At 43.5% G+C, this 15,471-nt stretch overlaps 2 protein-coding genes across 4 annotated transcripts in view; one reads left to right on the top strand and one right to left on the bottom strand.

Annotated features, from left to right (window-relative positions):
* The first annotated feature begins 875 nt into the window (after positions 1-875).
* On the top strand, positions 876-8,234 carry TCFL5 (transcription factor like 5). 3 transcript variants are annotated; one of them, XM_015881599.3, is made up of 6 exons: positions 876-1,845; positions 2,425-2,611; positions 3,617-3,779; positions 4,405-4,645; positions 5,052-5,193; positions 5,896-8,234. In XM_015881599.3, exons 1-6 carry the CDS (start codon positions 1,265-1,267, stop codon positions 6,040-6,042), a joined length of 1,461 nt encoding a protein of 486 aa, XP_015737085.2. In that variant the 5' UTR covers positions 876-1,264; the 3' UTR covers positions 6,043-8,234. The 3 variants fall into 3 exon arrangements, 2 of the variants coding, with proteins under 2 accessions (XP_015737085.2, XP_015737084.2); XM_015881598.3 differs by having other exon boundaries at positions 4,402-4,645; XR_014935983.1 differs by lacking the exon at positions 4,405-4,645.
* The window catches only part of COL9A3 (collagen type IX alpha 3 chain), a 27,454-nt gene continuing 19,005 nt past the window's right edge, over positions 7,023-15,471 (bottom strand). The window contains exons 21-32 of the mRNA XM_015881597.3: positions 15,088-15,141; positions 14,811-14,864; positions 13,815-13,868; positions 13,131-13,202; positions 11,422-11,457; positions 10,797-10,841; positions 10,429-10,461; positions 10,162-10,308; positions 9,742-9,796; positions 9,042-9,224; positions 8,727-8,804; positions 7,023-8,029 (exon numbers count right to left, since the gene is read on the bottom strand). Coding sequence (XP_015737083.2) covers positions 7,854-8,029; positions 8,727-8,804; positions 9,042-9,224; positions 9,742-9,796; positions 10,162-10,308; positions 10,429-10,461; positions 10,797-10,841; positions 11,422-11,457; positions 13,131-13,202; positions 13,815-13,868; positions 14,811-14,864; positions 15,088-15,141 — 987 coding nt within the window. The 3' untranslated portion in view covers positions 7,023-7,853. The remainder of the gene's footprint in view (positions 8,030-8,726; positions 8,805-9,041; positions 9,225-9,741; positions 9,797-10,161; positions 10,309-10,428; positions 10,462-10,796; positions 10,842-11,421; positions 11,458-13,130; positions 13,203-13,814; positions 13,869-14,810; positions 14,865-15,087; positions 15,142-15,471) is intronic.

Genomic DNA, 15,471 nt, shown 5'->3' with positions numbered 1-15,471 from the left:
TATAGATATAGTATGATATGATATATATAGATATAGTATGATAGTGTGATATGATATATATTGGTATAGTATATGATATGAGATATATAGATATAGTATATGATATATATAGTATGATATATGATATATATATATAGTATGATATATGATATATATAGATATAGTGCACGATATATATAGATACAGTTTGATATATATATTATATATATATATAGTATGATATATGATATGATACATAGATATATGATATATGATATGGTATATGTAGATATAGTATGATAGTGTGATATATATTGATATAGTATATGATATGAGATATATAGATATAGTATATGATATATATAGTATGATATATATTATATATATATAGTATGATATATGATATATATAGATATAGTGTATGATATATATAGATACTGTTTGTTATATATGATATATATAGTATGATATATGATATGATATATAGATATATGATATATGATATGATATATATAGATATAGTGTGATAGTGTGATATGATATATATGATATATATAGATATAGTATGATATATGATATACATATAGTATGATATCATATACTATATCTATATCATATGCTATATCTATACGATATCTATATCTATAGATATATATAGTATATATCTATATGATATATACTATATCATATACTATATCTATATCATATATATCTATATCTATATTTATATCTATATCTATATATATAGCATGATATATATAGATATAGTATATGACATATATAGATATAGTATGATATATGATACATATAGATAGATCTATGCGCCCCCCCAATGACTGAACGCCGCAGTTAGCAGGCGGTTGGCGGGGCGCAGCGCGCATGCGCGAGGCGGGCGGTTAGCGCGCGGCGGTTGGCGGGGGCGCGTGCCGCGCGTGCACGGCGGGCGGGTTTGTCCGCTGAGCGATAGGGGCGGGCGGGGGGGGGGGGCGGAGAGCGGAGACCCGCGTCCCTACAGAGCGCTGTGGGGTGAGGGAGCCGCTCCCCTTCAGCTGTGCTCAGCTCCGCACACCCACATCCGCACTCCCCCTGAGGGAGCCGAGCGGAGCAGAGCAGGTGAAGGCCGTTTCCCGGTGTGTGGGAGGGGAGGGCCGAGCCTCCGCCGCATCGTGTGGTGAGGGAGCGGCGGGGCCGCGCGATGTGCCGGGCATTGCCGTGACCGAGTCGGGTTTGGTGGTTGAGACCCGTGTGCGTGGTGCCATAAGGTGCCATAAGGCGCATTAAGGCCATGGCTGGGCCCCCCCCTCAGTCCGGCCCTTCTCCAGCTGCCGCCGCCGCCGTCCCGCCCGGTGCGGACGCGTCGTTCGGCGAGCAGAGCCTCGGCTTCAGCTCGGCGGATCTGAGCCTGGTGGAGATGACGGACATAGAGTACAGCCAGCTGCAGCACGACGAAGGCTGCTCTTCATGCGGCCCAACCGGCCCGGCCGCATTTCCCGGCCTATGCCAGGCGGCAGCGACCGCCGATGGAGGCGTGGTGCCGGTATCCAACCCCTGCGTGGGCCACGCGGACTTCCAGGAGCTCAGGATGATGTTGCTCAGTGAGGTGAACCCTCCCCCTGGCGGCCAAGCAGATAAAACACCCAAGGGTAGCACTGCGGATGTGTCGGGGCACGGCTTGGTGAGGGCGAAACACGGTGAGAGCTTTGCAGGGTCGAACAAAGGGAGCGTAGTGGTTGAGCATGTGGCGATGGCACCCGAACCCAGATCGAAATCTGCAGTTAGAGTTCGATTGGAGGACAGATTCAACAGCATCCCGACTGAAAACCCCAGATGCCAAGAACCCCAAGAATCTGGAGTGACCCTGAACAAGTGTGTTGTGCTTCATTTCAGTTTCTGTCGTTAAGCTATGTGTTTTCATAGACTTCAAACTGGTTTGCTAAGTACTTTAATATGTGTCATAAGATGGGCTTTTCTAAGCGGTACCACTCACATGGCTGCACTCTGCCCTCCTTTATCTGACATCAACGGCACAGAATAGCATCACAGAATTTATTACCTTACTACTTTATTACTGATAACAACCTGTAATTTAAGTAAAGGTGAAAGGAGAACGTTACAAAAAGCAGGGCAGCTTCTTAATCCTAACTAAATAACGTGGGGCAGTTGATTATTGTAATGAATGATACAACTTAGAGACTTGGCTATGAGTGGAAGTTGGCTGATACAATGTAAACCCCACAGCTGAGTCAGCATTCTGCTAAAGCATTTCCTTGAGGCTGTTAGTGCACTGAATAAAACACATTCTAAACTGATAGATTATTTATTTATTGCAATAAGTGAATGTGGTTTCTTAATGATAACTACCAAAGGATGTCTAGCTGTGATTCTTTTCAGTGCTCCTCATCTGCAACTGCTCACCTTAGTGTGTTTCTTTGTGTTGTTGTGTAGCTTAGTCACATTGATTCGGCAGCCGTCGGAGCTGGTTGGGGTCCCCCTTCATCAGAGTCAGAACAAGTGTGCGGCGGTGGTGAAAAACAGGAGCGCCCCCACCACACCATCTCCACAGTTCACACATCCACTGTTCACCATGAGCGCGTGTTCTGCTGCTGGAACTGCTAATTCCTCACAGGCCCAGGTAGATCATACGACCTCCATTAATTGTATTCTGCGAATGTCAAACGCTGGTAATGTTAATCTCTCGGGTGTAGTAGGGTTGTGAAGGTTTGTGTTAAAGCGTGGCCTGGTTTAGACTGACATGAGTATACGACTGTAGCTTGTTCGTCTGTTAAGGTTATCAACGTTATTCAACCAGTTGTGTAGCAGTTCAGTCATGCAATAATGTGCACGAGGTGATGATCAGTGCACTGTTAGATGTGGCAGAAGTGCTGAGTCACAGCTTGAAGCAGTGATGGAGCACCTGGTGGGAAGGCAGGGCCAACCCAGGGGAGCTCAGCTGCATGCAGTGTACTGAGTGACTGGAAGGGGTGGAGCCAGGATCCACTCCTGGCCCCTATTTAAGGGTTGACAGTGGAGGTGAGTGTATCTCACTGGAGATCCCTACATACCTGAGGCCTTCCAAAGGTAAACAGCTTTATTTGTTTGTTTCTGCATCTGCTGCTGCACTTGGGCTTATCTCACTTGCTGCAACCTGGGGCTCTGCCACTCCACTGCCATTGCTGTGTTTCCCATCGCAGTATAGCTTATTATAGCTTATTATAGCTTATAGGTGTCCTAGGATAAATATATCTGTGTCTATATTTTTCTGTTGTATCACTTACTCTGTACAAGAGCAGGAGGAGATATTCAACAAATAAGATTTCCTTTTGTTTGTTCATTTTCTAATTCATTTTGATGAGGCATGTGATGTTTTGTTTTTACTTCTTTTTCCTTGTAATCTCTGAAGTAAGAAAGGTAACGTGGCACTCAGGGAAGGCCAGAACTGTATTAAAGAGGTAGAACTAAAAATACAGCAGACTGTTAAAATGCCAATGTTGTGGTGTGCAGAAGTAATTAAGATTTATTTTCATTCAACATGTTGACTAATGGAGCTGAAATTTAAGGTCTTCATATGAAGATAATGAAAACTGCCTCCTTTTAATGTATATAATTTTCCTAAATATTCCATTTTTTATTTTCACAGGCCTCTGGAACATCTTGCACTATTTTGGAATCTGCCAAACATCAAGAGATTGGGATTCCCAGAACATTCTCTTTCTGTTACCATCAGGAAATGGAATCCACAAAACAGACAGTAGGTGCCATGAATAAAGCTTTGCCTGAGGAAGTTTGGATTAAAGTTGGAGGTAAACCATCTATCTTCATTTAGCTTTCTCTGTCCTTCAGATCCTTTTCAGTGTGTACATGTTCTGCAATGAATATTAGTGCAGTGAATCATATGAGGTGTGGTCTTTGAGATACACTGTGGGCAATATGGAACTAGATTAAAGGAAAAAGTTCCCTATGATTTTAGTTAAATTTATGGAAACATTTAGCTCTTCAGGCTTAAAGTGAGAAAACCTGAGGCTATAAAGTATCTTTAAATTCTGGGTCTAGAGTAAGTAACTGGTTTCTTTCTACATTTTTTGACCCAAAAGTCAATAGAGCAGATCCAGTTATCAAATTGAAGAACGTTTAAAGGACTTCTTCAAATGCTAATTAAAGGTAGGCACGATTTCTGTTAGTTCTCTGAGCAAATGGAATCTAGGTGGATTTTGAATCAGCAAGCGGTGCCTTTGGGTTTAGGACACGTATTGCTGTGAGAGTCAATCTAGATTGGCCATAAGGCTTCATAAAGCATAAAACTTTCAACATAAAGTTTTATGTTGTTCCACATAAAACAACAATAAATAAATTTTCTCTGCTCAGTGTTTTCCGTGACCAGTAGGAGGATTATCAATAGGTTCTTTTCCTCTTTGTTTTGCAAAGAAGACACCCTATGCAAGCAAGCGATAAACAAAAGAAGTTGCAGCCGAATAAGCCCAATGGATGCAAACATAGATCGCAAACCTCTTAGTGAAATACAAAATATGCGAGATAGCCAGAGTACTGCATCTGCCCAGGGCCCCTGGCAGTCAGCACAGTCACATTCAAGTGTGCAGGTACAGAGTGGTACGCAGGAAGGAGTTACTCAGCGAAGAGAAAGACATAACCGCATGGAGAGAGACAGAAGGTAATTTTTCTATGAGGAGCTGCAATGCAAAGTTTTTGAAGCTTAAGATACTGATACTCTAACAGTCCCGTTGTTTTCCAGAGTAGAAGGTAAACATGAATGTATTATGTTTTAGTTGCGAGAAAAAGCAGAGCAGGTGGTGAGGGTTCAGTGTTTATTAGAAGGAAGTGCATGTGCTTAACTGCAGGCTGCTCTAGAAAGGTGAGGTAACTAACTTGTTTGTAACACGACTAATATACAAACTCAGAGATATAGATTGTAGCAAACTACAGATAGATAGTTTAAAACAAAAAGCAGTCTCCAAAGGTCATGGCTTGTATCAGATGTAATTGTCCCCTAAATATTATTATAATTACTTTTTTTCCCCCTCTCTTCCATCTTGATAACCTTTTGTATTTGTTTGTAGGCGCAGGATCCGGATTTGTTGCGATGAACTGAATCTTCTGGTTCCGTTCTGCACTGCTGATACTGATAAAGCCACAACCTTACAGTGGACAACTGCATTTCTGAAGTACATCCAGGAGAAACACGGCGATTCTCTGAAACAGGTTCACATCTGATTTCATTTTTGTTCTCAATCAAATACTGATACAGTTTTAAAGCTGTCATAATGTAGCTAAAGTGTATGGAATGGTTCTTCTGGGTGCTGTTGGTGAAGGACCGCTGTGTCATTGAGCTGTCCTTATAAAGCTGTTTTATTTGACCAGCTCTCCTTGTGACAGTTTCAGTTCAGTAGTGTGGTGTCACAGCTTGTCTTCAGGTAGAATTTTCAGATTGGGTTTATTTTTTATTTTAACTAATTATTTTTTTAAGTTAGCATCATACTCAGGAATGGGGCTGTCTGTAGAATTAAGGCCTTCTTTAGTCATTCCTATTCCTCTCCCTTCTTCTTTTCACTATTCCCCACTTATTCACAGAGATGTCTCTAGCTGGCTGCTATGAGCCAGTGGTTACATGATGGAATTCTGGGCTCCATATATGCCCATACTATCATTATATTGAAGCGATTAAGAGTATTAAAGGGTTGTATGCCCCATAAGCTCCCACACTAACACAGCCCTACTTGCAGCCCAAGAGCAATTCTGTCTCAGCTAAAGGTCTCATAGGAGAACAGATGCAGCACAGTCCCTTGGTGCTTACTGTGAAAAGTCCATCAGTTTTCTTCAAGACATCAGTGAAACAAAAACATACATCTCAAGTAAATTCCCATCAAACTTTATTGTTGTTTCTTTTTCTATTTTGACTTTTAGGAATTCGAGACTGTGTTCTGTGGCAAAACAGGCAGGAGACTGAAAGTGCCCAGGTCGGATTCGTTTGTAACGTGTCCAGTTCAGGACAACGTGCAGCATGGCTATGGAGACCAAGTAGCCTTGAATTGTCTGAGTGTGGATAAATAAGGAATGACCCAAACTGTATTTTTCTCTGTTTACATGCAGGGCATTGGCTTATTGTGATTAATTTATTTGATAAGCCCTGGGAGTGACTTGCAGAACTATAGCTTGTAAAAACACATAAATAGAGCTTTAAAGAAAACATTCATCGTTCAAATGGAAATGTAAATTGACTGCCAGCAGTATAAATCACTGTTCTGTTAGTGGAGCTTTGGGACTAGAGGAAACAAGAAAATGCCTTGGCAGCTATTAATTATTCTTCTCCTTTTGCTCTTTTTCTGTTTGTGGTTCTGCATTGGATTTTTTTTCCCCTTTTTCCTTTAAGGTGATACAGTACAGTTAAGAATTGTTGTAAAACATCACCCTATTCTGTTGTTTTAATAACTACATGCAACTATATCCTTTAAGTGTAAAAAGAACTGCAAGGTACTATATTAAAATGCCCATTTTTCCTCATTAATAGTTAAAAAGTTACGTGGGTTAATTGAATAAGTGCATAGTTTCTAAATTGTACTCTTATGGAGTTTGTTTGCTGCACTTTAACATATTTGGCCCCAAAGATTAATACAAAGCTATTAGCATTGGTTTTAGAGTGGTGCGTTATTTTAATGTATTTCACACGACTGTCCAACAGTTTCTTGTATTGTTTAGTCCAAGAATGGCATATTGTAAACAGCAAATTATTTAAATGTACAGACTATTTTAATATTTAAAGGCTAATATGGCTCTAGTGTTGATAGGCTTCAGCATTTAGGGCTAGGAGTAGAATAGTGTCTGAGCTTTATTAATTTCAGTCATAATAGATGATGCCAGCAGGTTTTGAAGTACAAAAAAGGTCTCCCAAAGTCAATACTGTTTGAAATCACGGATACTGACAATTTTGCAGCAATTTATTTCCAAAGAATCCTAGGAAAAAGAAAACAGTTTTGGAAGATAAGAGTTAATTTCACGTGGATCGTAACATTTAGAACATCACAAAGAAAGGGTTAGAAAACAAAACTCCTTTTATTTTTACAACAGTTCATACAAGTCTTTTGGGTTTTTTTTTGGCTGAACTTTAGAAGAGCATCCTTGGGGCTTCTTTCATGCTGACTGTGCAAATAGCTTAAGTTGAGGTCATGAAAATGCTGTTGTTTCCTTTGATATCATATGGAAATACAAAAACTCTCCCCTGTGAATTAAAATATATACATTACACCTTTTGCACAATTTGATTGCAAGAGGCTCAGTAACGACTAGGCTGGGCAAACGTTTGATGTGCAGTCTGAATATTGATAATAGGCAGCATATATTACCTAAGCTATGGTCTTAACCCAGAGCCTGAAGGTGTTAAAGTACCGGATGCTTAAATGCCTTATTTCCACTGCTGTAAGCAGCAGCTTGGAGCCTGAAACCTGAATGCTGTTGGTGCACAAACCTGCATGACTGAAGTCAGTGGGAGCAGCACGGAGGAATTCAATTGCCAAAGGATCAAACATTGATACAGAAAAGCTGCGCTAGTACAGCTTGGGAGATGATGGTAGAAAGGAACACTTCCTCTTGCAGATCTCTTCAACATAAGGAGGCAGGGAAGGTGAGGTGATTTAGCAGTAAAAATTCTGGATAAGAATTGGGGGAGGAGGAAAAATGCTCGTAAAGCATCTTTGGTTACGGGTTTCATCTGATGCTTTCTTTTTCATTGAACTGAATGATTGTGTCAATGTCTCCGCTTATAATAGAAGGAACATCTGTCCATTTATCACTAGGAAGATGGTCTGTTTTCTTACAATGCACTGTTTATTTAAATATTCAGTCACTTCTCCACTTCTTGTACTGTTTTATGACTTTTTGGAAGTCGATGCTCCTACAGCTCCCATACAAGCTGATGTGTCACAAATGCCTGGAGTTCCCTGAGCCCCAACAGCACCAGGAGTCCCAGGATCCCCTGGAAGACCAGGTTCACCCTGAGCACCATCCCGACCGTTCTTAGTAATTCCAGGTACACCAGGAAGTCCTAAACAAGAAGGGGGAAAACATTACATGAAATATTTTCTGACTTTCATTTAATATATATATAATTTCATTTAATATATATATAATTTCATTTTATAAATATATATATATAACTTTGCAAGTTCTTATAATACTTTATCTGTATATCAGACTTGTTACAACTTGTTGGATACGAGATGTTGAATAAATTTTACCCTAAGTTTGCAGTACCTGTGTTGGTTTGTTGGAATTACCCGAGTGTAGTTAAAGGTGGGTGTTTAATATTACGCTGCACATTTAATATTGTTTATTGTATGGGTCAGTTTGGACTTTTTGCTGACCTGGATTCCTCACTGCTACTTCCCTTAGTCCATGAAGGACAAGGGTAAATTTGTACCCACGTTTATTCTGCAGGGTCCCTGAATAGTTTTGCTTGCTAACCAAGCTCCACCCCTACCCTCCTGCTCCCCACATCCCTCCTTAGTGGGAGGCAGTGGCATTCAGCTGCTTCAACTCACTGCACGTCCCAAAGTCTGATCGTGATTAAGCATCCTACATGCTTTAGAAAACATTCATGTATCAATGGAAACTATTTTACGTAAGTATGTGAGAGACAATGGCATATAAATATTCTTATTAATGAAAGTATGTGGATGCACAGCTGTCCTTCTTAGCTTTTGCTTTAGTTATGACTCATTACATTGTTTGCACATTCTTACCTTGCGGCCCTTGATCACCATCAGGCCCATCAATTCCCTGCCCGGCTGGTCCTTTATCTCCCTTTTCACCAGTGTCACCTTGAATCATAAACAAACAATGTCAGTGTTTCTAAAAGCAACGAGGTGTAAAACCAAAAAGCCTCAGCTCAGTGCTAAGTTCTTTGCTTCTATCTTTTAGGATGCTGTGCAAGCAAAACCATCCTCTAGAACTGTCTGTACAAAGACTGATCTATTCCCCTTTACTGCTGAAGTCAGTACCAAGTTGGTCATTTATTTCAGTGGGTGTAAGACAGAAACTGCTCGGCTCAGTCTCACCTCTGGGGCCAGGATCACCCAGCTCTCCTGTTGGCCCTCTGTATCCAGGGGGACCACGAGCACCAGGATGGCCAATGCTGCCTGTTGCTCCTGGAGGACCCGGTGGACCAGCAGGACCAGGGCGCCCCGTCATCCCAGGAGATAAGGGCTTCCTCAGGTTAGCAGCTAACTGTGCAATTTGATCTGAAAAACAAAACCACAACAACAGCACCCTACATCAAAAACTGCACGTCCAACATTTGCACTCTTGGCTATTTGGTCAGAAACCTGCCTGGTGCTTTATGCTATTTTCTATTTCCTAAACCACCTTGAAACAGGGGCAAGTACTCTGGAAAATAAGCTCTAAAGGTAAAGCAGTGACGTCAAGGAAAGAAAGACACTCGCTTGGAGCTGGCATGAGGACTGGGATGTGCCATGATGGGAAAGGTAGGAGCTGACACAGGTTCTCAGTGACACAGGTGAGGAGGTATCAGCACTGCTGGCAGCACACTGTATTGCCCCAAGGAATCATTAAAGAAATACTCAATTCAGTAACATGAAGGACATCCCAAACAACCATTTCCTGCAGAATTTCCTTCCGTTAACAGCCAATGTGTTTTTCTTACTAAAGATAAAAAGGAACAAATCTCAGCAGACATCTCGTGTTCAAGATCAGCCAAATAACAGTAAGTGAAGTTTGTTTTCTCCCAGCAAAACTCACCACTGATCATTTCCCCACAGAGTTCTCTTATATGTTGTTCGCTGGCCTCTTTGCCCTGCAATGAACAGAGAAGTCGTGCTTTATGCAAACCACGTTATTGATAACAATCACTGACAGATGCATCTTGACTTGAAATTCACTTCCAGCAGCTCAATAAGCAGCACAGGATCCTGCCTGAAAATGAGATAGATCTTTTTCCCCCTCTTCAGAAGGGCTTCAAGTTAGAAGCTGTGCCACAATATAAATGGCAGAGATTAACACCAGCATTTCAGGGCAGGTTTAGAGTCTGGGCCTCACTTAAGTGCCAAAACATGAGCCTGGACCAAGAGAGAGCCCTGACATCTGGAGTAGGAGCTGTCTGCAACCCTTCCATTATTCAGTGCAGTGAACAAATGTACCACAGAAACAGACAATACTTACAGGAGGCCCCGGTTTGCCTGTGATGCCAGGTACGCCCTGCTCCCCCTGATGGCCCATAGGCCCTGGGTGTCCTGGGATCCCTGGAGCTCCAGCTGTCCCATTGGGTCCTTGAGCACCCTTTGGACCCAGTTCTCCTCTTTTTCCTGGCTATAATAAAGACAAATAATGCAGCACTTAAAGGTCAAGGAAATACATCACTGAAAAATAGAGTAAGCATGTTTATAACTAAATGTTATGAGGCACGAGTCCGCAGTGCCTGACACATACCTCTCCTTTTTGGCCAGGAGGACCAAAGGGACCCTGTTAGAAAGATAACAAAAACATGAAAGATCCTATGGAAAATGTCCATTTAAAGTCCTTTCTCCCACTCTGCAAGGTCTGGGAAGCAGCGTTGATGTGCACATGGCAGGCAGTGGCCACTCTAGTAAAGGGGCCAGGAAAAATAATGGGATATTGCAGACCAGATCCAGGCCTGGCACCAATGAACTTGCCTTGCCCCCCCCCCAGCACTCTTACTGCAGCCAGTGGTGCACTGACGGCATTTGGAGCACTTGCATTTGTACTTCTTGTATTTGTAGTTCTGTACATTGCTCTACTGTTCACAATTCAATTCTACTGAACTTAAGGACACCTACCAGTTCTCCTTTGTCACCTGGGAGACCGTCTGCTCCAGCAATGCCCTGAAAGCAGATGGTAGAATTAACACAGCACCTAACAACGCACACAGGTTACTCTGAGACCCTAACAACCTCAGCTCCTAATGGAGATGGGGGCACTTAACAGCTTATTATCCATCACCCCCAGGAGGAAGCTCTACCCAGGAGCTGCCCTGCTTAGTGCAGTGTGTGGTGCAGGCAGCTTGCACAAGGACAAAGAGATGCCCCTTGCCACGTCTTGGCACTTGGATGCCTGATGGAAAGAGCTGGAGGCAACACAAATCATTGCACACGGCTGCTCTGGCACCACTCCACGTGCTGTGCAGCAAAGCTTGCTTATTGCACGGCAATTAGAGCAGATAATAACACTGTTCTGGTGACTGTATGGCTGGAGAGAGAAACTCAATTCAAGACAAACAGAGGACAAGTTGGCTTTTCCCTTAGCAACAAAACAGAGACCACACAGACACTGAAACTGGGAAACAGAACAAGCAACGATTGCTGGAAAATCACTTCTGCAGGAACAGAGTCAAACACCGACCTGATCTACATATTCAATGTAAATTACATGAAGCTCATCACAGAAAGAACAGCCCTCACTTACCTGGTTACCTTTGGCACCAATAACACCAGTAGGACCCTGAGAATAAGTAAAAGAAAGGCCATGAGCTCACACACACACACAGCAGTGAGTCAGCCTAACTGCCAGGCAGGAGGGATCAATGCTCATTCACATTTCTCAGACATAGGAAGAGAATTAAAGCCTCTCTGCTGCTCTTACAGCACACTGCAGCCTGCAGCCCAGGCATTTTATACCCTAAGAGCAACAGGATGCATTTCAAGTCTTCAGAGCATCAACAGCTCTCAGAGATTTAGAGTTACATGCTCCTCACGTGGAGCTTCAGGGAAGGACACAGGAATAAAATACATCCCAATGATGCACCATTTTGCCCTTCAGATCAGGTTTCTACAGCACATTTGGCACCTGGAAGCTGATTGTTCTTTAATAACCCTATAGTAACCAGACCTGCAGACGGCTCGGCAGGAGGAACCCGAGATGCAGACAGGAGCAGAATAAGGACCTGTCATTTTGCTCAAGTCAAGCACTGAACACACTCCTAAAAGAAGGGGGAGGATTTCTGCTAAGGAAGAAATAATTCTTGGCACAACAGACAATAGCACGTGGAAATGCAGGAGCTGCTATAGCTGTAACTCCTGTCTTATGCCTGCCCATGCCAAAGGCAATATATTCCTTCTTGAACATCACCACCTTGACCTATACCTCCAACTTTTTGGACCCCTGAGGCAAGTGGCAGCTGTGCACACAGAGGTGGTGGGGTTACCCAGCCCTGACATGGCAGATTCTCCTGGGGAAAACTGTTAATGAGCTGCAGGGGTTAAGAAATAATCAACAATTACATCTCAGAGCGACCACGTTTAACTTCAGAGCCAGAATTAAAACCTTGGGGTTGTTTTTTTTTCTCCTCCTTTTTGCTTTAAACATAACTTGTCCCCCTGAGCGGCTCTGCAGATAACACTGCTCTGTGCAGGGCCTCTTTCCCCTCTGGAACACACGTTTCTCATGGCAGCAAAGCCCTGAATACGGGCAGAGCCACAATGCTGCTCCTGTCTCACACCTCAGGCTGCACTGAGGGCCTTCTTTAAACACACACAGAGGAGCCTTTGTGAAATGCACCGTTGACACAGAAAGTTCACCTTAATGCTGGAGTCAGGGCAGCTGCCCAACTCACGGCTGCTGCTTTCCTACAGGCCCTGAGCAAATGTTGTCTGCTCTGCCCTGCTGCCTTCTTTTAAACGAGAAGGAATTCATTTACATTAAAAAGTTGGATTTGCTCTGAGGCGTGGGGCCCTGCGGTGCTTTCAGAAAGGAATCACAGAGCAAACTATAATTAGAAATAAAATCCTGAAACCCTAATCAAGGCATGTGAGTGACAGGGTGAATCAGCTCTCCTGTGCTGGGGGAGGGTGGGTGGGAAGGTTGGAGTGACATAAAAAACAGTTGTCTATTCTGGCTTAGATAGGATCCCATCCTGCCTGGAACTACCAGGAGCTCCTGCACTGGAAGGGAAATGGGCAGGAATAGGAGCTGAGGAAGAAAAGAGGCAGATGTATGAATCCTGCTGCCCGCTTGGGGCATGCAGGACAGGGGGGGCATCTCATGTGCCAACCTGCTACTGAGTCTGCATCCACTTGCTGTGACGACATCAGCTGTGCTGTGCTGGGGGGACCAGCTAAGCTCTAATTTCACATCTCCCAAACAGGAAGGAGTTACAAACATTGTCTTTTCCTTACCCTGTCACCAGACTCTCCACGAATTCCAGTTGGACCAGGAAGGCCAGGTTCCCCACTGGCACCTTTGGGACCCTGTTAGGAAAACAGCAAAGAAAAGAGAGCTACAGATTAGAGGAAAAGGGAACCCTGCATAACATCCCCAGAGCTCATCACGTTTGAAAGCACTGCCTTGGATTTCCTCTCTCGTTTGTTCCCCAGGGACCATTTGCTTGCTGTTGGCATGGCTTTTTCTGACTGCTCAGTCAGTACAGCCTGCTCTCATTTCTGGTCAAGCACATTGACCAGGTGCTTCATTGCTACTAAAACCCCATCCCAGGAGCTGGCAGCACACACCTGGGGACAGAGAATGGTTGTAAACCAAGGAGGGAGAGGTAGAAAGAAGATGCGTCCTCTGTACTGCAGAAGGGAAAATGAGCTCGCTGATGACACCAGGTGTCCAGGCAAAGGAGGAAGCAATGGGGTCCATACTCAAACCCTCCTGATACAAACACTGAGCATCAGTTCTAGCAGGCAGCTTGTCCACCCTGATGTTCTTTCTATTGCACTGTGTTCATGACGGTGTTAACCCAGTCCTGGCAAGTGGAAGGACATTGTTTCCCCTCATTTGCTGCCATCACACAATGCAGAACACAGCAGCCGACCAGAACATGATGTGTGTGAAGTGACCCTTGTCTGTACACTGACCTGGAAGCCTCGGACACCAGGGGCTCCAATGGGGCCTGGGAGACCAACAGGACCCTGAAAACATAAGGAGATGATTCAGGCTCAGGTAGCTCACCTGTATCATTAAATGGCTCCATCTAACAGAGAAAACACGCAGTTTCATGCTGCAGAGCACTCACTCATCCCAGTGGCAATGCTGCCTAACAGCCATCACAGTGCTGCCTGTTTGTGTTTGTACTGACACTTGTTGATACTGTTACTATCAATAAAAATGCTTATTTCTATACATTTGTGGTTAAGAACGCATCACACTCATGAATGGTACAGATTGGTGACAGCAAAAGATGAAAGTACACAGCCTGTCCTCTCACCCAGAATAGCCCAGGCTTGAGGACACTGTGTAAGTTAGAACTCTAAGAACACAAGTCAGAATTAGAAACCACTATTAAAAATAAGCACGGGTTCAACTTCTATTGCATCCACGCCATAAGTCTGCAGCGATGTAATTACCTGAAATGCACTTTCTCTTCAGCTACAACAACACGATACCTTTTGTGGTACTGGCAATTCTGATGAAGAATTGCAGACATAAAAGCAAATATTATGAATAGAGTTCATTTCTAAGGCAGATTTCCCTCTCTTTGGGCATCTAAAGAGCAACTGCATACAAACAATAAATCATTATCCTGCTCAACTTCTTCCAAGTGGCACATACCAGAAACCATGTCAGACTTGCTGCAGGCTTCTGGATTTCAAAATGAGATTAATGGATAAAAAGAAAACTAAAAAGCCCATAAGAACCACTAGAAGGTCAGGTTCAACTACAGTGGTAGCACTAGGTAGGGAATAAGAGAATAAATGGTGTCCTATGCAGCAGGACCTCAGTTCTCTTCAGCCCAAAGTTTCACAGAGCTGTCAGTGCAGAAAGCAGAATGTGGCCATTTGTGATTAGTCTCTGCCTCAAACATGTCCTGAGCTCTCCCTTGGTATCTGGTTCATCAGCAGCACAGTACTTACAGTTGCTCCTCTGGGTCCCGGCAGACCTCTATCACCAGGAATACCAACATCGCCCTGAAACAACACCAAAGTCATCCCTGGCACTCAAGAGCATCAAATCCTCCCTCCCCAGCATCAAATCCTCCTTCCCCAGCCCTGCTGAGCCACTCCGCCCATCTGTCTTATTTCTGAAATCTTTCCTTGTGCAGGGAAGCAGCACATCAGCTCCAGCTTCACAGTTTGGTTTAAAGCACCCTCAGCAGAGCTCACAATAAAGGTAAATGATAGGGATACGTACGGGGATACCTGGCTCTCCAGAGGGACCTGCCTCTCCCATCTCTCCAGGACTGCCCTGCAGAGGAAAAAGCAAACACTCCATTAAGGAACAGTTTCAGAGAGCCATCTCTGTCCTAACTAGAGAAACAAGCTGGAAAACAGAGAAAATAAGAACAGCTTTAAGCTTTTACAGTTTCAGGACAAAGAAGAGAAGGACACTTAAAGAATGGGGGAAGGAAAGATGAGATAATACTGCTAGGAAACACTCAGTCCTTCTGTTCTCAAAGATGAACCTCACTCTCAGGACCTTGACACAAAGGGGCAAGCTTCTCTTCCGAGCTTCTGTAAATGACTGGTGAGACTCCTGTGTATCTGGTACATGTTCAGTGAGCCAGATACAACAGCT

Source organism: Coturnix japonica, chromosome 19 (genome assembly GCF_054131305.1).
Source record: "Coturnix japonica strain WE chromosome 19, WE-NBRP24, whole genome shotgun sequence".
NCBI classification, from domain to species: Eukaryota; Metazoa; Chordata; class Aves; order Galliformes; family Phasianidae; genus Coturnix; species Coturnix japonica.
Note: the sequence above shows the minus strand (reverse complement) of the source record. Positions and strands in the feature narration are given on the sequence as shown.